The sequence below is a fragment of the Chionomys nivalis genome, chromosome 5 (assembly GCF_950005125.1).
Source record: "Chionomys nivalis chromosome 5, mChiNiv1.1, whole genome shotgun sequence".
Classification (NCBI taxonomy): domain Eukaryota; kingdom Metazoa; phylum Chordata; class Mammalia; order Rodentia; family Cricetidae; genus Chionomys; species Chionomys nivalis.
The window spans coordinates 407,800-429,289 of NC_080090.1; the positions used below are offsets into that span (position 1 = coordinate 407,800).

General features: G+C 49.5%; 1 protein-coding gene across 2 annotated transcripts in view; it reads left to right on the forward strand.

The window, feature by feature from the left end:
• Positions 1-3,098: 3,098 nt before the first annotated feature.
• Tmem63a (transmembrane protein 63A) overlaps positions 3,099-21,490 on the forward strand; it is a 36,866-nt gene continuing 18,474 nt past the window's right edge. The window contains exons 1-9 of one of the 2 annotated variants that reach the window (XM_057770776.1): positions 3,099-3,196; positions 7,622-7,821; positions 10,976-11,055; positions 13,641-13,704; positions 14,659-14,696; positions 17,076-17,218; positions 18,042-18,093; positions 18,424-18,532; positions 19,787-19,857. In XM_057770776.1, coding sequence (XP_057626759.1) covers positions 7,636-7,821; positions 10,976-11,055; positions 13,641-13,704; positions 14,659-14,696; positions 17,076-17,218; positions 18,042-18,093; positions 18,424-18,532; positions 19,787-19,857 — 743 coding nt within the window. In that variant the 5' untranslated portion in view covers positions 3,099-3,196; positions 7,622-7,635. Of the gene's footprint in view, positions 3,197-5,012; positions 5,211-7,621; positions 7,822-10,975; positions 11,056-13,640; positions 13,705-14,658; positions 14,697-17,075; positions 17,219-18,041; positions 18,094-18,423; positions 18,533-19,786; positions 19,858-21,490 lie in introns of those variants that run through there. The other variant, XM_057770777.1, reaches the window with a different exon arrangement.

Here is a 21,490-nt window from a genome sequence, read left to right on the forward strand (position 1 = left end):
GTTAAGGAAGTGGCCTCCCCAACGATGTGACTTTCATGTATATCCGAAGTGTTCTATTGTACTGAGAGATGGGGATTCTGAATCCCTGATGGGCTAATGCCCTGTCTGTGTTCTTTGCTGAGCTCTCGGTATTGGAGTCCAGGCTCTTCCCCTAAATTTTACCTTTGTTATGAGGAATGTGACTCACTGGCCACTAGGGGGCCCTACTTAGCCGTCTCTGTTCTTATAGTCACTGCACTGTATGTTAAAGCACTTAACATGTATAGTTACTGTAAGCTAAGAACAGAATTCCCAATTGCCATTGTTCCCTTAACCTGTCACTGAGCCCCAGTGACTTTGTGACTTTGTCCCTAAGACACAAGTGTATCAAACATGCTCAACCTAGGTAATACGGACTATGCTAGATGTGAATAAAATATGTTTTGTTCTGTAGCTTTTGTTGTTGTTTGTTTTGTTGTTTCTGAGACAGGGACAGAGGCAGGTGAATCTCTGAGTCCAAGGTCAGCCTGTTCTACAGAGCCAATTCCAGGACTACACAGAGAGACCTTGTCTCAAAAAAAAAAAAAAAATCCTTCATACTCTAGAAGAACAGGGCTCACTCCTCTTGTCCTCTTAGACTGATACAGGGACATCGTCTGTAGCATGGTAGGGTACCACATTTACAGAGACTTTGAAGAAATAACGAATACAGAATCTCAGCCCAGGGAAGGAGACTCTGAAGTCTCTCTGCCAGTCTACACAGTTGTTAGCTAAGACTTCCACACCCTCTAGCTGTGCCCTCAACCTTCTCATCTTGATCCATTAAATAGGTGCAACCCCTAAGGTCCATGGCTCTGGTTTAAGGAACCAACGATTTCATAATTGCTTTACACACTGACTAGCACATCCTGGCTAGTCCAACTCACGCTTTGGGTTTGTTTTTTAGACAGGGTCTCACGTTGGAGCTGCTTGTTTCTTATTTTAGCATTATTCTTTCTTTGAGACAAAGTGTCATGTAGCTTAGGATGGCCTCCAACTCCATATGTAGTTAAAGATGACCTTAAATATTTTAAAAATTAAATTGTGTGTATGTGTTTGTGTGTGCAGAGAGAGAGAGAGAGAGAGAGAGAGAGAGAGCCAGCTAGCATGTGCTGTAGAAGTCAGAGGGCAAACTTTTGGGAGCCATTTTCTTCCTTCAACAGTGGTTTTTGAGCCAGGTGGTGGTGGCGCATGCCTTTAATCCCAGCACTCGGGAGGTAGAGGCAGGTGGATCTCTGTGAGTTCGAGGCCAGCCTGGTCTACAAGAGCGAGTTCCAGGACAGGAACCAAAAAGCTACGGAGAAACCCTGTCTTGAAAATTCAAAAAAAAAAAAAAAAACCAACAAAAACAAAACAAAACAAAATACCACCACCAACAACAACAACAAAAAAAACAGTGTTTTTTTTGGGGGGGGAGGTGTTCAGGCTTTCATGGCAAGCACTTTCACCCCCTGAGCCATCACTGGCCTGGCTCATGAGTGTTGTGATTACAGGCTTGTACTACCATGGTTGACTTCTGTGGTTCTAGGGATCAAACACAGGGCTTCGTGCACACTACCCAAGCACTCTGACAGCTTGAGCTACATCTCCAGCCCCTAGTTCATTGCTTTCATTCTGTTTTGTCAACTGGCACCCTGACCATCACACCACTGCCTTCTCTGGACTTTGAGACAGCTGTTACCTACTGAAAAGCAGTCAGAGAAAGCCTTTTCTGCCGTTATCAAGGGTCCTAATGTGTTCTTTTCTTTGGTAGTGGTGCCACCATCCTCATAGGACTGGGACTAGACCCCAGGACCCAGGTCAGGCAGGTGTCAGCATCATCAACAAAGGCAGGAAGTGAGGACTAAAGATGTGTGGAGTGGGAGCAGGGAGAACGGACAGAACCAATCTGAGGAGCCAGAGAAATGACCAGGGGACCATGATAACCAGGGATCTAGGGAAGCCAGCTAGCTGTGGGGTCTTTAACAAAGGCAGTAGCAGAGCAGGGGCGTGGCCAAGTAGAGCTAAGGGAAGACAAGGACAGAGGAAAGTTCTGGGAAATAACTGCTAGCTAGGCGCTTAAGGGAGAGAGGATGGAAGTCAGACAGAGGAGAACGGAGAGAGGAAAGACACCCTGTTTCAGATAGCCACCAGCTAGAATCAGGGACAGGAAAGCTGCCAGGATATTTTTGTCTTTACAGTAGAAGATGAAAGCCCAGACATGGAAGGGAGGTCAGAGAAGGGGCAAAGCTGTGCCTTGGGAAACGAGGAGCTGTTCAGGCATGAAGTTGGTTAGTGCTGGCAAGGACCCCACAGCAAGCTTTGGTTCCATTCTTTTCCTTGTGGAAACAGGCCTGCAAGTGGGTAGTTTGCAGCAGTGGCCCGGCCACAGTCCTCATTCCATTCCCCAGCACATCCAGCGACGATCCTGCCCTGGGTGAGCGGGGCAAGGCAGGTGCAGAGGCCACTGGTTCGCTGGAAACCTCCAAGTCCCATCCAGAACACACGGGATGCTCAGCGTGTTTGGCCGCAGTTGGCAACGTTGGTGTCCCGGGCCGGAACAGTAACATGTGGTCCCAGGAACTCTAGAAATGCTGTATTTTATTTAGGGCAGGACATAGCTTTGGAACTTTCAAGGTCCTGGCTCCTTACCGCGGCGGTCCTCTCCGTGGCTACAGATGACTGGTGCAGGGTAGGTCCACTGTGCCCCGGTGCTCCCCCGCACTGCGTCCCAACTGGGCCAGCTTATGAAGTTCCTGGGGACATTCTACCCCACACAGAGCCTATCACGAACGTTTGCAGATGCTCTCCAGCGCCGACCATCCTAGACTTGGCCCAGTGTCCTCTCAATGGGGATGTGCTGGGGCACAAAGGAAAGACAGCCCCGCGACTCCTCTCCCGGCCTTGTGCGCTTTAGATGGTCTGATCCCGACCGTAGACCTCGGTAAGGACGGCCACGCGTGGACCAGGGTTAGAGAACCACATACAGGCTCACTGCCCGGCGCACAGTCTTCGCGCTCCAGCTGGCGCCGGCGCTGGCGAACAGTCCAAATTAAGGAAGGCGTGGACGCAGTTCTGCGCATGTGCAAGAGGCGCCGGAGTTTCACTTTGCAACTTTTAAGTGGTGGGGACGCTGCCCCGCCCCTCCAGGTGCGGCCAGACCACTCCTACCCCCCTCCGCGCGCCACCGCCACTGCAGGTAAAGTGGGAAGGGGAGCCGAGCAGGGGGGAAGTCGCGCCCCGCCGCTCCCAGGATGTGCCGGCGGAGGTCCACACGGGGCAGTACGCCTCGGGTCGCCTGCCCTGGTAGCTGTCGGGGTGGCAGTAGCCGGGTAGGTGGCTAGAGAGTGCCAATCAAACCTCGCGCCGCTGGGACTTCCTGACAGCCCTTGACTGCGTGGCTGACTTCCCTCCCTGTTCCTCCGCGGGCTTCGGAGCTTGTTTGCGGGGTCCGATCTCCCCGTCTAACTTGGCGGGCAGCCTCAGAACTCTCTCTAATTCCTTACAAGGCTAGACCCGGCTAAAGCGGGCTTTGTATCATCCTGGTGACCACACCTGCCCTGGTAGCATCGGGTGGAGGAAACCTGGGGACTTGGGGAAGACCGGGGGGGGGGGGGGGGGAGGCGCGAGTGGGGGCGGGGGCTGCGACGGTAAAGAAACCACATCCGACAACTTATCCTGGGACTGATCAGCCTGGCTACTTGAGACCTCGGGTAGGGTGGAGTTTTATCCCAGGCAGGGACCAACAGTTGTAGGGACTTTTGCAAAAGGGAACACATTTTCTGTCCTGAAGCTCTAGTTGGTTCGCAGGGCCAGCCCTGTTGAGGCTTTTTTTTTTTTTTTTTTGGGTGGAAATGAGATGGTGGAATACTGAGCACTGGTGTATGAGTATACTCATTGAATGTGGGATGCTGACTATTGCTAAGGGCGTGCACCTAGGCAAGGCTACTGAGGCCACAGTGACTAATTGCTTTTTTTGTTTCAAGACCGCCCCCTGCCCCTCTCTCTTAGCGATGTCTTTGGAGCACAGGTCTGCCGCACATTCAGAGCATGCTTTGCTCTGAGCCGCGTATTCCTAGCCCTTGGGGCTAATTTGGCTTTTTCCTCACCCTGAGAACCTTCTGAGCTTAGTCTGGCTGCCCCTCGATGGGTGCGCTCCCCCCCTACCCCCTCAGAGCACGTTCCTTTCAGAAGGCGAGAAAGGGCTGGCTCATTGAGAGCCTAGGGAATGTTCCTGTGACAGCCTCTGACTTTTCATGCAGATGGTGGGTGGGAACAAGTTGCCCCTGGCTGGAAGAGCAGAGGGTCTGAGACTGTGGGTCTTAAAGGTTCCTCCTCTTTTCATTTCCCAAGTCTTCCATGTTTTTTCTGCTGCGTTTGATTTCCCCGATTCTAGCCCTTGGGGGACACTGGAGTACGGTGCCTGGTGGCTGCGCTTGGTGTCTGCCTGAGGAGGTGGATCTGACCTCTTGCCCAGGCCACCCTCCCTGCTGGCTGAGCTCTCAGGGCTTTCCTTTTGTCTGATTTTCCAGTCTGACTTTCCTTAAGTCAGAGTCTTACTGCCTGGCTCTTTCGATGGCCTCGAGCTCTCAGAGTACCACCTGCTTCTGCCTCCTGAACTCTGGGATTAAATGGGCATACCACCACACCCGCCTCCCTTAGTTTTTACCAAACTTTGTAAATTGTCCTGGGAAATGTGCTTGGCAAGAGAAAAATGACTTAGGAGTGTGACTGGGCTGTTGGGGAAGGGGAGCCAGAGGAACCTTTCTGGGGTCAAGGCCTCTGTTTCTCCAAGCCCCTGAAACAGTGATTTTGGAGAGCCACTCCTCCCACCCCAGCTCCACCTCAGCACCTCCCTTCCCTGGGACAATGTCCCTTTGTGAGGGTTTATGAGGATGTTTTTTCCTTTCTCTCTCCAAACCCTCCTTGTTTGCTTTGTGGCCGGTTCCCTTTCCCCAGTTCTAGCCTCAGGTAACCTTGGGGTGCTGCAGAAGCCCTCTGGGTCTGTATGAGGTTTTGGCTTGGGGTGAATGCCACCTCTAGCCCACAGCCACTGTGCTTCTGTGGGAGAGAAACTCTCCTGATTTTAGCAGGGCCTTGATCCACGGGACAAGAAGCAGGAAGCTGGCGGGGCTGTGTGAAGAGAGAGGAACGGCACACACAGAGGAGCACCGGTAGCTGGTGGAGATCTGGGAGTTTAGGTGAAGAGCCAGGTAGGAGGAGACCCACTGAGCAAAGCCAGGAAATGGGCCTGTGGGATGAGAGACATCCAGGCAGGTCAGAGAGTAGGAGCAGGGTGCCATAGACTGCTGTTGTGATTCCCAAACTGGAGGAGGGCGACCCTCGTGACTTACGTGACACTGGGGGCATCTGTGTTGCTATAGGACAGTTTGTGAGGGTTGGTGTTGCAGGGGCAGGTCAAAGTGGACAGCCTAGCAGGAAATGAGGAACTGTGGGGGGCTGGTCCAACTGAGGACTTCTCTCCACAGTCCTTCCTCTCTACAGTGTCTGGTAAGTGTGATGAATGGAAGGCCTTGCATCACCAGACAGGGATGTTTCGAAGTACTGATGTCCTGGTCGCTTTTTTCTTCATTGAAACAGCCTTATGTGGAGATTTCTATTAGTGCTAGGGGCACCGGAAGCCTCAGGAGGTGTCAGCATTGAGCCTAGAGCCAAGTCTGTTGGGTTCAGCTTTCTGTTGTAGCCAAGGCTGGTCTTAAAATCCCGATCCTCCTATTTCCTCCTTGAGTGCTGGGGTTGCAGGCCTTCTGAGACCATTCCTTACTTCCTGGGTGAGGTTTAAATGAGACAAAGCAGCTTCAAGGTGGAGGTGACATTCATGACTGTTCACAGTCACTAACCAAGGGCTATAGCACCATACATAACTTCTTTCTCCAGCCACTGCAAGTTCCTTATAGGACGCAAAAGTGATTCATTCTAGCCAAGCGGTGGTGGCGCACGCCTTTAATCCCAGCACTCGGGAGGCAGAGGCAGGCGGATCTCTGTGAGTTCGAGACCAGCCTGGTCTATAAGAGCTAGTTCCAGGACAGGCTCCAAAACCACAGAGAAACCCTGTCTCAAAAAAAAAAAAAAAGTGATCCATTCTTAGGCCTGTCTCCCTTCCATCCTCCTCTCACTTCCTGTCAGGCACATTGCGAGTGTGTGTGTGTGTGTGTGTGTGTATGTGTGTGTGTGAGAAAGAGAGTTTTGTGTGTGTGTACTCCCTGGCGCAGCAGTGTCAGGAGTCAGAATTGGGGGTCCCCCCCCCCCACGGATACTTTACTAGTACTTTAGGTAGTTCAGACATCTGCTTCAGTTCCCCACACCCCCACCCTGTTTTTTGTCCCTAATACTTGGGTTTGGTCTCTGTAGCAGGTAGAAGAAGTGGACTTTGAGGAAGTCCTCTAGGGACTGTAACTTCAGCAGATTTGGGGAGGCGGGCACCTAAGGAGAAAGGTGTTTTCTTAGGACTCTCCACTCATAAATTATGTGTAGAGTAGACCAGAACGTGGGCACCAAAGTCCCCAGTCTCCAGTGCCAGGGGACAGACTCTAGAGAGTTCCATTAGATTTGCTAGGAGTTCCAGGGGTGCCATAGCCTGCAGCTGTGTTTGCTAGAAACACTGAGCCTTCTGTTAGAGGAGGGGAGGTGTGGATGGAAGAGGGCGGAGCTTAGGGGCCTGCTTTGCTCTGAGCCTCGCCCAGGAGAGGGCCTAGGCCTGTCCTCTCTGGCTGTGCCTCCCACTTTTGCCTCTCTTGGGGCAGCACCATGTGAAGAGTGAAGAGTCAGGTTTTCTGTTTTTTCGTTGTTGTTTTGTTTTTTGTTTTTCGAGACAGGGTTTCTCTGTGTAGCTTTGGAGCCTGTCCTGGCACTTGCTCTGTAGACCAGGCTGGCCTCAAACTCACAGAGATCCGCCTGCCTCTGCCTCCCGAGTGCTGGGATTAAAGGCATGCACCACTACCACTGGGTGAAGAGTCAGGTTTTGAGGCTCAATCCTGCTGCACCCAGCTTCCTGGTTTGGGGGACAAGTAGTCATTACGTTTCAAAACTTGGGTTCCAAGTACAAGCAGTCTTGGAGATCCCAGCTCTGACATTCTGACGATAGATAGTTGGAGAGGGCTTTTGTCCTTGGCTCAGAAGGACCAGCAGTGTTCTTGGCTGTTCCCGTTCCTACCTACTGGTGTCTGAGGTTTCCTCTTTCCAGCCTTTGTGGCCCTCTCTCCTTCTCCTGCCTGTTTCTGGATGCCCTGAGGACTCTTGAAGGAGTTATTTTCCCAGAAGCACTTGAGGTTAGAGGAACTTCAGCACCTCCTCAGCCACAGCAGTGGCTACCTCTGACCACCCCATCCCTTTACCTCATTTACCCCTTCTCAGGGCATCTGTTCATTGTGTACCCAGGTGGGTCATGTAGTCTGACCATCTGGGCCATTCCCAGTCTCTGTGAACTCTTCCAGGCACAGAGATACGGTGCTCGGCTTTCCGGACCCTGTGCTGAGGGTCTCGGGTGCTCCGCCTGCATGGCGGAGGGAGGAGGGCCGACGACATACACTTACCTTTGGCTGTGGCAGCCCTGGCTGGGGAAACGGAAAGTTCCCACCCTGATATTATACTTTTTGTTCCCTAGGGAGAGAAGGCAGGATGACCAGCTCCCCATTCCTGGATCCCTGGCCATCTAAGGAGGTGTCCATCAGTGAGCGCCTGGACCTTGGGTACCATCCCAGTGACTCCTACTGCTACAGCTCAGCCAAAAACAGCACTGTGCTTCAGGGGGTCACCTTCGGAGGCATCCCCACTGTCCTGCTCATAGATGTCATCTGCTTTCTGGTAAGGTTCTCTCTCAGTTTAACCTCTTACTCTCTAGGACCGTCTAGGAACCGCACGTGAGGTAGATCCACACACCCATGCGTGCTCTGTGACACCGGGCATGTGGTAGATAGATAGACCCCGAGGTTTGGAACCACTGTAATGATTCCTTCCTCAGAGGACGTGGGCCTCGTGTGGCAGTGTGATCATGATCCCGATTGCAGAACCACTTGCCAGGCCTGTCTTGTCTTACTGGCCCTCAGCGTGGGTGGCATGAGAGATGTGAGGGCTGTTGAGGGCCAGAAATAGATTGCCAGAGCTGACCTTAGGGGGTCCGTGTCCCTTTCTTTAATGTCGACTTTATGTTTGCAAAGATTCCTTCAATTCAAACAGGCGTTATTATCTTTGCAATGGCTCAACAGTGGTGGAGGTGTGTGTGTGTGTGTGTGTGTGTGTGTTAGGGGTGGAACCCAGGGCGTGTGCATACCTTGCAGGTACTTTCCTACTAAGCCACATCCCAGCCCAGTTAGTTTAGATTTATTGGGATTAACATGCACTGTTTTTTTTTTTTCATTAAGACTCCCCAGAGCCGTGCCTTCCTTGACTCTTGCATCTAGGAGTAGAGAATGGGATAGATGGGAGGGTGGAGTTCATATCTTAGGTCTACCCAGGACTGGTGGCTAAGCTGAGTAGGAAAGCTAGGAAAGGAGGGGAGGCAGTCAGAGGACTCCAGTCCCTGCCCAGCAGGGGCAGAGGGTCTCACACCCAAGTCTCCTGACCCTACACTTGACCTGCAGAAGGTTTGTAGAGCCGAGGTCTACATTGTTGCCCTTAAAATTCGCTACATTGTTGCTCGTCAGGTCTGATACAGGAAACTGCTTGTTCTCACCTTGGCTTTCGCCAAAAAGGGAATCTCTACTATCATTGAACGTCCTCAGCGCCATCCTATTGGCAGGAGAAAAACAGTTCTCCATGCTGTGGGACTTGGCCAGAGGGTAGAGCAGGCAAGGTGAGGCAGTATACTGAAAGGGGGTGGGGTCAATGCCCTCAGGATGGAGAGAACTAGGCGAAGGTGAAGGCCTGAAGAGCGCTGTGGAGAGCCCAGGTGGGCTGGATAGCTGCTTAGGAAGAAAGTCACTTTCATGTAGACTGTGCTGGTAGGGGTGATTTTCTTTTTCATAAGGGACAAGGTCTCACTATGTTGCTGAAGCTGATCTCTGAACTCCTGGCCTCAAGCAATCCTCCTGCCTTAGCTACTCAAATAGGTGGGATGACAGGTTTATAACAACCACAATGAATTTTTTTTTTTTTTTTTTTTTTTTTTTTTTGCTTTTTCGAGACAGGGTTTCTCTGTGGTTTTTTGGAGCCTGTCCTGGAACTAGCTCTTGTAGACCAGGCTGGTCTCGAACTCACAGAGATCCGCCTGCCTCTGCCTCCCAAGTGCTGGGATTAAAGGCGTGCGCCACCACCGCCCGGCTCACAATGAATTTTTTTTTTTTTTTTTTGGTTTTTCGAGACAGGGTTTCTCTGTGGCTTTGGAGCCTGTCCTGGAACTAGCTCTGTAGACCAGGCTGGTCTCGAACTCCCAGAGATCCGCCTGCCTCTGCCTCCCGAGTGCTGGAATTAAAGGCGTGCGCCACCATCGCCCGGCCAATGAATTTTTTTTAAAGATTTATTTATTATGTACACAGTGTTCAGCCCCATGTATGCCTGCAGGCCAGAAGAGAGTACCAGATCTCATTACAGATGGTTGTAAGCCACCATGTGGTTGCTGGGAATTGAACTCAGAACCTTCGGAAGGGTAGTCAGTGCTCTTAACCTCTGAGCCATCTCTCCAGCCCCACAATGAATTTTTTTTCTCAAGACAGGGTTTCTCTGTGTAGCCCTGGCTGTCCTGGAACTCACTTTGTAGACCAGACTGGCTTCAAATGCAGAGATCCACCTGTCTCTGTCTGGGATTAAAGGCATGTGTCACCACTGCCTGTCTAGGAGTGCAGATTTTTATTGCAGGAATTTATGGGGTCAAGCAGGGGCCATATGCAAGCCAGAGGGTCCTAGAAGACCTAGGTGCGGGAAGATGTCCACGCTGCGTGCGCAGAGGCAAGGGAACAATGTCAGAGAGAGGGTGAGCACATGCTGAGGGGCTTGTGTTTGTCCTACAGGTGACTCATCTGTCTTTGAAAATACGTCATCCGCTCTGGACTTACCTTAAGAAAATCTCACAGAAACTCAGGGCTTATGGATTTCCCTTAAGGGAACAACATTGACCTTTAAAACCCTAGTTTCTAGGCAGGGCCTCTCTCAATAACCTAGTATGACCTAGTAATGACCTGGAACGTCTAAGGCGCCAGGTTCCGTCCCAGCACTAAATAAACACATACATAAATAAATCCAGCTTTTGACCAGAGCAGGCAAGCCTGTGCTATTTAGGATGCTTCTTTTCTCCATCTCTGAATCTCAAAGACGCCTGTGTAGTTGGGGGAGAGCTGTCCAAGGTGGAAGTAAAGGGCCTGGGGAGCCAGGCATCTCAGACATCTAGAGCGAATAGGAGAGAGGGGCCTCACTTCCTCATGGGGCTGCTGGTGCCACACAGGCCTGTTCATCTCTCCCAGCTCTCTGGGGTTGGGCCAGCCTAGAGTGCCAGGGCGTGACAGGGCTCACGGGGTGCTCTTGCTGTGTGTCTGCAAACTTGCCTTTAGAAGAAACAAATGCAAAGAATCTGACTTAAAATAAAATAAAATATAATTAAGAAAAATCAAGCCAGATGCATCCCCTTAGTCCCAGATACTACTGGCTGAGGCTGGGGGATCACTTGAACCTAGGGGTTAGAGGCAAGCCTGGGCAATCTAGTGAGGGCTTGTCTCTAAGAACACAGTTTGGGTGAAGTAAAGGGGAGAGCGGATTTTTCAATCAGGTGAGGTCAGACTTCATCTTCTGATTGGGATTGGCTGCGGCTGATGTACTTGAGTAGGAAGATGTCACTCAAGCCTGTGGCAGTGTGACAACCTTGGTGACTTGGCACAGGTGATGGAGGTTGTCAGTGAGTGGAGGGAGGTGTCAGGCTGCTAAGCTGTGGGTTATTTCTGGGCCAGATACGTTTTCTAGCCCGCTGAGTCTGGCTGTCCCCGGAGCCCGGCCAGTGTTCTTTAACTTGGTGTTTTTTCCCCTCTTTTAGTTTTTAGTCCTGGTGTTTTCCTTCATAAGGAGAAGATTCTGGGATTATGGCCGCATAGCTCTGGTATCAGAAGCAGGCAGGTAAGCAAAACAAAACATTTCACTGAGAATGTGAGCACGTCTATGCACCCCTGAGTGTGAGTGTTATGTATGAATATGTGTGCCTCGTGCATATATGTGTGTATGTAAGTGCATGTTTGCTTACATGTGTGTACATGTATATGTGTATTCATGTATGTATGTGTGTATGTTGATGTATGTGTGTTTCTGGGATGGGCTGGAGTCAGAAGCTCTAGCTTCCTTTCTGCTGGTCACCAAAAACCCCTTTGAGGCCTCCCTTCTTAGAGTGTGCTCAGGGAAACTAATGTTGGAGATCCTCGCTCTCCCCGGGCTCTGGTTTCGGGCTGTGGAGGATCATCCTTACTTTTAGGACTTTTGTCACCAGGGAAGGTGGATAACATTTCCTTCCTCACCTTGGCCGCAGCTCTCTGAGAACGTCACGTCTGAAGTTAATCACCTTGTTCTGGGGCTGGCTTAGTGATCAAGAAGGAAGGCAGATGTGGGGAAGCGACCCACCTTCCTTCTGGTCAGGGCTCAAGTTGGACAAGCCTGTTAACCAAACACATGCTCTCTGGCCAGACCTCAGGCCTTCCCAGTTCTTCTTTGGGTGGGGACAGCTCTGTGCGTTTTACTAAAGGTGAAGATGAATCCTAGAACTGGATTTTCCTGTTTGGTCTGGTTGCTTGAACCTCTGGAAGGAGTGTCAGCTGAGGCAGCAAGAAGAGAATGGGAGACAGCCCCACTTTCGTGTCTATCCTGGTGGCCCCCACTTTTGTGTCTATCCCGGTGGTCCCCACTTTTGTGTCTATCCCGGTGGCCCATGGCCATTGCTTCAGCTTCTGAAACGTTACAGTGGTGGGGTGATGAAGGATGGCGCATTTAGAGAGAGGCTTCCTTTCCCTCCAAAAGATCCCTTCAACTGTTCCACTCAGCTTGGGCCTGAGCATGAAGATCCCACCTCAGGACACAGGAGAGGCCATGGGAGCTATCTTCTGTGGGAATGGTTTACTTTCTGACTCTTGAGGACATGTCTTTCCAGACAAGGCTATTTTGCTCTTCTCTTCCCTCCATGTCACTGAACTGGGGAGGGCATCTCATTCTCGGACAAGGGGTCTCAGAGGACACTTTGAGACAAATTTGAAATACCGCAAGAGGTGGGGTAAGCAACCCCACTTCTGGAGCCAGCTCCTCAGTAAGCTCAAACAGGACATAAGGCACTTTACTAATATAATATATCATATGCCTTGGCCAAAGCGCTGAGCTCCAGGCTCAATGAGAGACTCTCTCAAAACATAAGATGAAGAGAGGCTGAGGGAGATGCCAAATGTTGGCCCCCAATCACCACATGTGCATGCATGTATATCTTTACCTTAGCACGCACGCACATGCACAAAGACACAGACACACACACACACACAGACACACACACACACATATGCTACCATATTTAACATGCCAGTTCATCTACTCTGAGATGCACACTTGAGCATTTTGCACCTTTAATGGTAGAATTGGGACGCCTCTTTTTTTGTCGTTGTTGAGAAAAATGTATCCTATGCCCTGGTCTAACAGGTTGGCCTTCTTTGAACTTGGGGTCTTCCTGTCTCGGCCTTCAAGTGAGTACTGGGATAATTACAGGTGTGCACCACCATGCCCAACATGAGATTATCGGTTATAGCTTAATTGGCACCATTGTTTCTTTCTTAATGGTTCATTAAGAAAACTATGCACCTAACCACTGCTGGTGTCTTGGATTAGATAAAATACTGTGTGTAGGTGGGTACATGTGTATTTTTTTTTTATAATTTTTACAGTTTTATCTTATGTGTATGGGTGTTTTGCATGCATACATGTCTGTGTATCACATGTGTGCTTGGTGCCCACAGAGGACAGAAAGGGGTGTCATGAGAGGGTGTTGGGTCCTCTGGGACTGGAGTTACAGATGTTTGTGAACCACCATGTGGGTGCTGGGAATTGAATCCAGGTCCTGTGGAAGAGCGATCAGCGTTCTTAACTCTCCAGTCCTGTGTGTGTGTTTTGAAGTGGATCCATCCCAACGATGAGGCCTCACAAGTATTCTTACTTTTCCTTAGCTTACTTCCTGGGCAGGAAGAGGGGCCATTTATTCCCCTGCTACCTTCTGTTCCTGTGACCACTCTTTCTCAGGCTCTTTTCTCTGAAACGAAGCCTCTATTAATTGCCTGTCATTCCAGTCACTTTGGTAGGATAAAATGCAGCATTCTAAATTGATTTGGATGTCTTAGGAAAGGCACTGTAAACAGGCAACATTCTGAAGTTCCTTTAGGTGTGACCAGTTCAGTGCTGAGGTTGGAGGGTGTACACACAGGTATGGTTTCTTGATGCCACCTGGCCCTGTGCTGTTCAGCCTATAAAACACAGTTTTATGTCATTTGGGTTTGTGGGCATTGCCTCTATCTTTGTTTTGTTTTGTTTTATTTTTGAGCAGTTTATATTTGTTGCAACTATTGAGAGTCAATGGCCTTGATCCTGAACTCTAAGGTTAGAAAGCAAGATACTGGACATGTATATTCAACCTTTTTGAATTTTAGAATTATTTATCTTTTTTTCCCCTTTTGTGTCTCCAGTGAGGCCAGATTCCAGAGACTGTCATCTTCTTCCTCAGGGCAAGAAGACTTTGAAAATGAACTGGTTGGTATCCAAGGGATGGTTGTTTCTGTGGCCCGAAGGGCAGAGGGTACATGTAGCCTGGCGGTAATGATTGATGGAGGACTGGACAGTGGTTCTGGCTCAGTGACTGACAGCAGCACTGTGGTCTATGGGCATGGTCCACACTGGAGGGAGCTGCCCTCCGTCTGCACAGAAGCACGGGGACTCGGAAGAAGCTGGAAGGAGCCAGTGTTTAAGTGATCCCTCACCGCAAGGCTCCATTCACTGCAGGCAGAAAGGGCTGTGGATCCCCAGGGCTTTGCCAGCAACTTGACCCATGAGTTGCTCCTCTCTCACACTTACGGTTCTGTGTAAGAGTTAATTATTGACTCAGCTGCTAGATGCTGAGCCAATGTGGGCAGGAACCCTGCCTCATACAGCCTTGTCCCCCAGCACTAGGTATCTGGGAAGTACTTAGTCATTGTTGAATGAGCAGATATTTGCCCTTCCCAGCAGGCAGCCACCTAGCTATGAGTAGTAGGACACGAGAGATCACAGAACCTACACACACTTCTTTCCCTCTCCAGGGCCTGCTCTGGGGTACTTTCCAATTCTCTAGACTTGTTCCTGTTTTTTTCCCCCACTCTTTTTGCCACTTGGAAATAATTTTACAGGAGTTCACATTACTTTTCCCAGCTCTTGATTGAAGTTTTGTGATCTGACCCTGGAGCTTATATAGTGATTTGACCACTGATTTTGACAAAACTTATTAGGTTTTTAGCAAGGTTGTGTCTTTTTTTTTTTAAGTTCCACCCTCCCCATGGGGTTGTGACTTGCAAAGGATGAGAGCCCGAGGGAGTAACTGATCAAATGTGTAAAAGAAAACCCTGTTTTACCCAGCAAGATGTGGGATGGTTATTTAATCTCAAAGATGTGATCGTATCTGCTTCCCAAAGACATAGGTGTTGGATGCTAATGCCTGTTCTCCGTCTCTAGGGATGCTGCCCTTGGCTGACTGCCATCTTCCGCCTGCAGTGAGTAAGACGGGGGTGGGGTGTCTGCTGGGGCACGTGACTGTGTGTGGGTGTTTGATCATTCAGGAGGATGTAGCTGAGATGTTTGATCCTGTGATGGTGTCTTCCATACTTTTCCAGCTCAGGACCCCAACAGGGTATAGGGGCTAGAACAGAAGTGGCTGGGAAGCCCCTGTAGTCAGGATACAGGGGAGAAGGAGGTCTTCCAGGCACATAGCCCTACTGGTAGTCAGGGATCCCCACATTGCAGATGAATTTCAAAGGTTCTTGAAACAAACTTTATTTAAAAAATATTTCATGTTGGAGAGATGGCTCAGGGGTTAAGATCACTGGCTGCTCTTCCAGAGGACCTGGGTTCAATTCCCAGCATCCACATGGCAGCTCCCAACTGTCTGTGACTCCAGTTCCAGGGAATATGGTACCCTCACACAGGCTTCACCACCTGACCTTGGGTGCAACTCCCATCAAACTCCACCATTTACAACAGGGTCTCTCACATATTAGTTCACGGGAATTGGCCTCCTCTGTGGATTTTTATCATCTTTCATCAGTTCTAAGGTGGCCTTTTCTTCCGTATTTCCACTTATCAGAAAGGAGGACCTGCAGCTGCAGTCATGGTTGCTCAGCTGCCAGCACTGTCTTATTTGTAGTGTGACACATAATGACGTGTCTAACAGGGATGCCTATGTAGACTTTGGAGTGGACAGCAACAAGTGGCAGAGCCAAGACTCCTGCAGTGCTGATAGCTGGCTCCTTCCAGCACAGGAAAAGTGACCAACCAGGCCTTTATCACCAAGTATTTCTTAGATTTCTCTCCTTAATTCCCATGTTTTGGAAGGAGAGAGAGAGAGACAGAATTTTGAACTAAATGAGGTGGCTATATGGATACGGATTGAACCCAGAGCTTCATGCATAGTAGGCAAGTGCTCTACGTCTGAGTTAGATCCCTAGCCTTTAGCAAATATATTTATTTCCCCATTAACTCACTCCAACACATATAAGCCTGTCTAGTAGAGTTCTTTTCCCGATCCAGTCACTGTTAAATATTAAGTAGAATAATTTCTTCCTAAAGTAAACCAAAACAAAATTTTAGTTAACTTGCATAATATTATAAAAGAAAAGGATAATGGGCCGGGCAATGGTGGTGTATGCCTTTAATTCCAGCACTCGGGAGACCAGCCTGGTCTACAAGAAGTAGTTCCAGGACAGCCAGTGCTGTTACACAGAAACCCTGTCTCAAAAAAAAAGATATCATAGAATGAAACATGTTAGTTGCCTCAGTTTTCCCACCTGTTGAGTTGGAGTTCTGTGGGAGATGTAGCTGAGGTTGTGGGCAGGAGGCAGAGTTATTGGGAGAAACCAGAGAACTTGTTGAAGCAAGAGGAACCAAGTGGGTGTGTGGGTGGCTTGCTTAGAAGTGCAAAGGTGTTAATTGAAGAGCTCACCCTGGAGTGGAACACTGAGCGAGCCTGAGACCACTCGCCCCTGAACACCCTTGGGAGTGGGTGCGCTTTTTGTTCATTGCGTCCTTGAGCTCTGCTGGGCGGATGAGGTGGGAAATGGGCGGTTAGTTCCTCTGAGCCCGGTCAGCACAAGGTGCTGGGATGCAGGGCCCACGCAGCGTTGTGTAAGCTTCTTCAGGCTTCCAGACTTGCTTCTCTGGGTTTACCACACAGGGCTTTCTTGGTCTCTGCTGTGTGTAGAATATTCAGGAAAGAACAGGTGGAACACCTGGCCCTCCTCCCTTTATGGCAAGAAAATCCCCGGCTGGGATTTTCCAACTGACCCAGGAGTTTCAGTGGGTAGGAAGGCAGATCAGGTAATTTCCCCATCTCTGGGGCCATGGCAGGGACAGAGGGAAGGAGTGATATACTTGGATGGAATGACATAGTATGTTCAAAACATGGCTCCCCTTATTCTCCCAGCCCTTCCTGGGGTGGGGGGATGGGAGAGAGGGTGAGAAGGAGGGCCCAAGTAAGCCGCACTGTGTTCCCGGAATGACTTTCAGAGCCATCTTGCTGTGGAAGCAAGTAGGGACTGTGGGGAAGGTGTACCACATGCCTCATCCGTTATATAATGGGCACACAGGTGTTCTTCGCAGCAGAACACGGAGGATGGCAAGCCCTCTGCTGAGAGCCTGGTGTTGGGACTGGAGGTGGCCCCAGAACTCATGCCAGTAGCTTTGCAAGTTGTGTGGCCTTTAAAGCTCTACGGTTTTTCTGTGCATTTGTACCCACACATCAAAGGAAAGGATGTGAGCTAAAAACACTGTCTCCTACAACAGTCGTAAGGGTTGGATGAAAACTTCGCTCGGGCCTTGCAGGCCTGGCCTCCTGCCGCTCCCTGTTAAGAATGTCTTCACGTGTATGTCTTGGCCAGCGATGACCAGATTCTGGAGTGGTGTGGGGAGGACGCCATCCACTACCTGTCCTTCCAGAGGCACATCATCTTCCTGCTGGTGGTGATCAGCTTCTTGTCCCTGTGTGTCATCTTGCCTGTCAACCTCTCGGGAGACTTGCTGAGTGAGACCCTGTCTTGCCCATTGTCTGTGTTGGGAGGGAGTGGGGCATTGACTCTATGGAAGGGACTCGGTAGAGTGGGATGTGAGACAATCATAGAGGGACTTTGAGAAAATTATCATCCAAATAAAGATCTGGAAGAGAATCCGTCCCAGTCTGGGCTGGGAGCTGGGGCCCCTTATCAAGTTTGGTTCTAAGTTGGGGAAAAAAAATCAACCCCAGGTGCAATAGAATTGGAGGTTTCAGCAGCTGTGTTTTTGCTCTTTTTTTTTTTTTTTTTTTTTTTTTTTTTTGAGACAAGATCCTACTATGTAGTCCAGGCTAGCCTTCCCTCATCCTCTTGAGTGTTGGGATTATAAATATGGTCTCCACTCCCAGCTTCAAAATCTATTTTTCAATTTCCTGCCCTTACCCAAGCCCAGAGGTTACTATTCACGGACCCAGAAGATAACTGTGATACACAGTCAAGTCACTGTGGAATTATATCTTCTTAGCTCCCAAATGCCATCCCAGAACCACTTGTGACATCTAATGGTCCTCAACCTCGAGAACCTTGAGCTGGTAACAACCAAGGATGCTTCTAGTTATCATCAAAGCATCTTTAAAGCAAACCTCAGTGCAAAATGAACTTAAATTCTGGCTTTGCTGGCACAATAAGCTGTAGCAGAGGTCCTGGGTGATGGAGCTCTAAATAGGTTGATGAATGATGTCATTGTCTTCCATGTCTAGGAAGACACACCATGTCTAGGCATCTTGCACTGTGCCTCCCTGAGCTGTAGAACTCTTCTCACTGTGACCCTGGACCTAAGTGTCTATTTCTCTGCAGATAAAGACCCGTACAGCTTTGGGAGGACGACAATAGCAAACCTGCAGACCAAGTGAGTACGGAGCTTGTTGACCACAAAGGAGGCTGATTTGGGAGCCTGGAGCAGGCTGGAAACACCTCAGTGCTGCTAGGTTGCTGGGCTCTGGTGTGACCATGTCCTGGGAAGCTTCAGGTTTGTAGGGGGCATAGAGCCTAGTGTAAGAATAGGGGTCTCCCCAAAGTATTTGCTTACTGATGGGGGCCGTTGACTACATGGCATCTGTTAGAGGCAGAGCTATTGACTCTTGGCAAGGTACCCACTGAGGGTGATCCCGCCCCAGCCCCACAATCTGTCCCTTCTGTTGGGATGCCCAACCCTGACAGCAGGTGATGTCTTCCTTAGCAATGACCTCCTTTGGCTGCATACCGTCTTCTCCGTCATCTATCTTTTCCTCACTGTGGGCTTTATGTGGCATCATACACGGTCCATCAGATACAAGGAGGAGAGCCAGGTGAGTGAGGCTGGGGCCTGGGACTTGTTCTGGGAGGGTCTCAAGTGAGTGATGGAGGGGATAGCCCCCACGGTCTCCACAGGACCACATCAGTAGTGAACTTGGGGGGTGCCGGAACCTGGCATTACCACCACCACCAATCGCTATAAGTTTTTTTTTTTTTAAATACAGGGTCTTGTGTAGCCCAGACTTGAGCTAGCTATGTAGCTAAAGGTGACCTTGAACTTATGATCATCTTGCCGCTACCTCCTAAGTGTCAGGAATATAGGCATGCATCGGCATACTCAGCTTATTATTATCATTTACCTTATTGGTAAGCTGTAATTTGGACATTTTCTTTCGGTTTGCCAGTTGCTCTTTGATCTGTGGGGTCAGGGTTGTAGTTACTGCTATGAAGTAGAGAAGTATGTTGAGAACTGAGCGTGAGCCGAGTGTAGAGTGCTTGCCTGCTGTGTGCTAGGCACTGGCTTTGATAACCCAGCATGCCAAAACAAAATAAAATGCCCATCCCATTTTAGCTTCCTTTGTTAGTTACTGTGATAAATACCATGATGCAAAGCAACTTAGGGGAGGAGAAAAGTTTATTTAAGCTTATACTTCCAGAACGCAGTCTATCGTTGAGTCTTGGCTGGAACTGAGACAGGAACTCTGGGAGAATACTGCCTACTGGCTCATCACTCCCAGGCTGATGGCCTTCTATATGGTTCTGGACCACTTGCTTAGGGATGGCACCACCCAAAGTGGGTTGGGCTTTCTGACATCAATCATCTATCATGACAGTTTCTCACAGATATGGCCACAGACCTGTCTGCTCTGGGTGATTCCTCAATTGAGGTCCCTTCCTCCCAATTGACTCTAGGTTGTGTTAAATTGACAAATACAAAACAAAACAAAAATATTAAAACAAAAAAACAATCAGCACCCCGTCCTCAAGCCAGAACAGTGTGGGTTAAGGACAGGTGCCCCACTGTGACTTGGTTTCAACTCCTTTGCTTTGTTGCCTGACCCCTTTGAGCCGCTGTCATTCTCTGGGCTCTCTCAGTTCCCTGCCCTACAAAGCAGGCTCAGGAGCTGCTTTGGAAAAGGAGGCAGCATAAATAACCCCTGGGCCTCTTTAAGGCCAAGAGTGAGAAAACTTGAACCTCTTATCTACATGGTTTTCCTTCTTGAGCTGTGAAGGAGGTAACACCTACCCTTCCCCCATCACCCCGTGACTTGTCTCTGTGACTTTCTTCTTGATATGGTCCCTGGCAGGTGAGACAGACACTGTTCATCACAGGACTCCCCAGAGAAGCCAGAAAGGAAACTGTGGAGGGCCACTTCCGGTAAGAGAAAGACCCTGTGAGCCACTCATGGTGAACAGGGTTGTTGGACCGGAGCCTCTGAGGCCTGTGCTGAGGATGGACACTGTGTTGTCTGTCTGGATATGCAGGGCTAATCCCTCCCTGCCATAGGTATCAAGTGACTTCCGAGTGTGTTGCTGCTGAGCTGTGCAGTGGCCTGGCGCGGGTGTGGGGTGTGTGTGGGGAGGTGTACTCTGTAGCTGTTGTGGTGAAGCCTCTGGGATCCAGGATCCAGAGTGCAGGCACAGAGAGTGTTCACGCAGAGCTGGTCTCCCAGGCCCTGGAATGTTGGCTGTCTGTTGGGAGAGCCTCTGACTCTCAAAGGCTCTGGGACAACCTCTGCAGCCATAGCTCCTGCAGGCAGAGCAGGCGATGTGTACAGCCACAAGCACAGGGAAAGCTCAGGTTCAATTCCTAGCGAAAAGGAGCAATTCTAAGGCTCTCCCTTCATCCTGGTCAGTTCTGCCATCACTGACTCCTAGCAAATACTAGGACTTAGCTACAAATTAACTTTGTGCAGTTTATGACAAAAACACTAGGAAATAATTAGTATAAACAAAACTATAAAAAGATGTTTAAAATTATTGCCAAATCTCTCCTTCAGTAGCTACAACTATTTTTGGAAATATTTACATATATTTCCATATGTATGTGAATATATTTGCATATTCACTTGATAAGGGAATAATTTTTCTGTTCCTTGAGAAATATTCCTCTAAGTTGCCTGCCAGGCTGTGTTTGGAAACACTGAGTCTACTTCATGCACACACTTAAGTAGAAAAACAAGTGTCCTCATTGCCAATCCAACACTGTGACGCAGACTTTCCCTGTTCTAGGAAGCCTTGTGGGCTTGCTCTGCACCGGGGCCACTTTCTCTGGAAATCCCTTCCTCAAAGCGTTTTCTTTTCATCTTTTTGTGGTTCTGATTATTGAATCTTGCTAGACAAAGCCTCTACCACTGAACCACATCCCCAGTCCTCCCCTGGCTCTTGTTGGGTTCTGAAATGGTCCTACTGACCAACAAATTAGTTGGTTCCTCCGTGGGAACCCTCTCACTCACTCACTAAAATCTAAACTTAAGCAGGCTCTGCTCCCAGCACCCAGAATAGCAGCAGGTGGTGCCCATGTGGGCCCGGAGTCCTCAAGAGTCACGTGGACAGTGTTTTTTATATGGCTCAGGGCCATTTTGTGGTAGCTATTGGCTGACCTTGCAGCTAGGCTGACTAGCTTCAGCTTCTGGCTCAAGTATTCACTCACTGTATGACTCTGAACATACAGTGCTTACCCTTGGTGATGCAGGCATTTTGTTGACTGTTAGTATGTGTTTGGATGTTTTCCAGCTTGAGGGTGTTTTGCTATTCTTAGACCCTCTACAGGGTCTGTTGCCTTCAGAAAGGTTATGGGCAGAGTGGATTTCAGCAGTAGCTTAAAGTAGATACATCCCTAGAACAGATGACAGTCTTTGTCTTTGGGTGGCTGGGGAGGATAGTGGTGCTGGGGATGGAACCCAGGGCCTTGTGTGTGCTAAGCACTCTACCATTGAGCCACACCTCAGGCCTGTTGTATTCGTATTTCCCCATGAGCAATTCCTCCCAACCAAAAGTTGAGTAAGTAT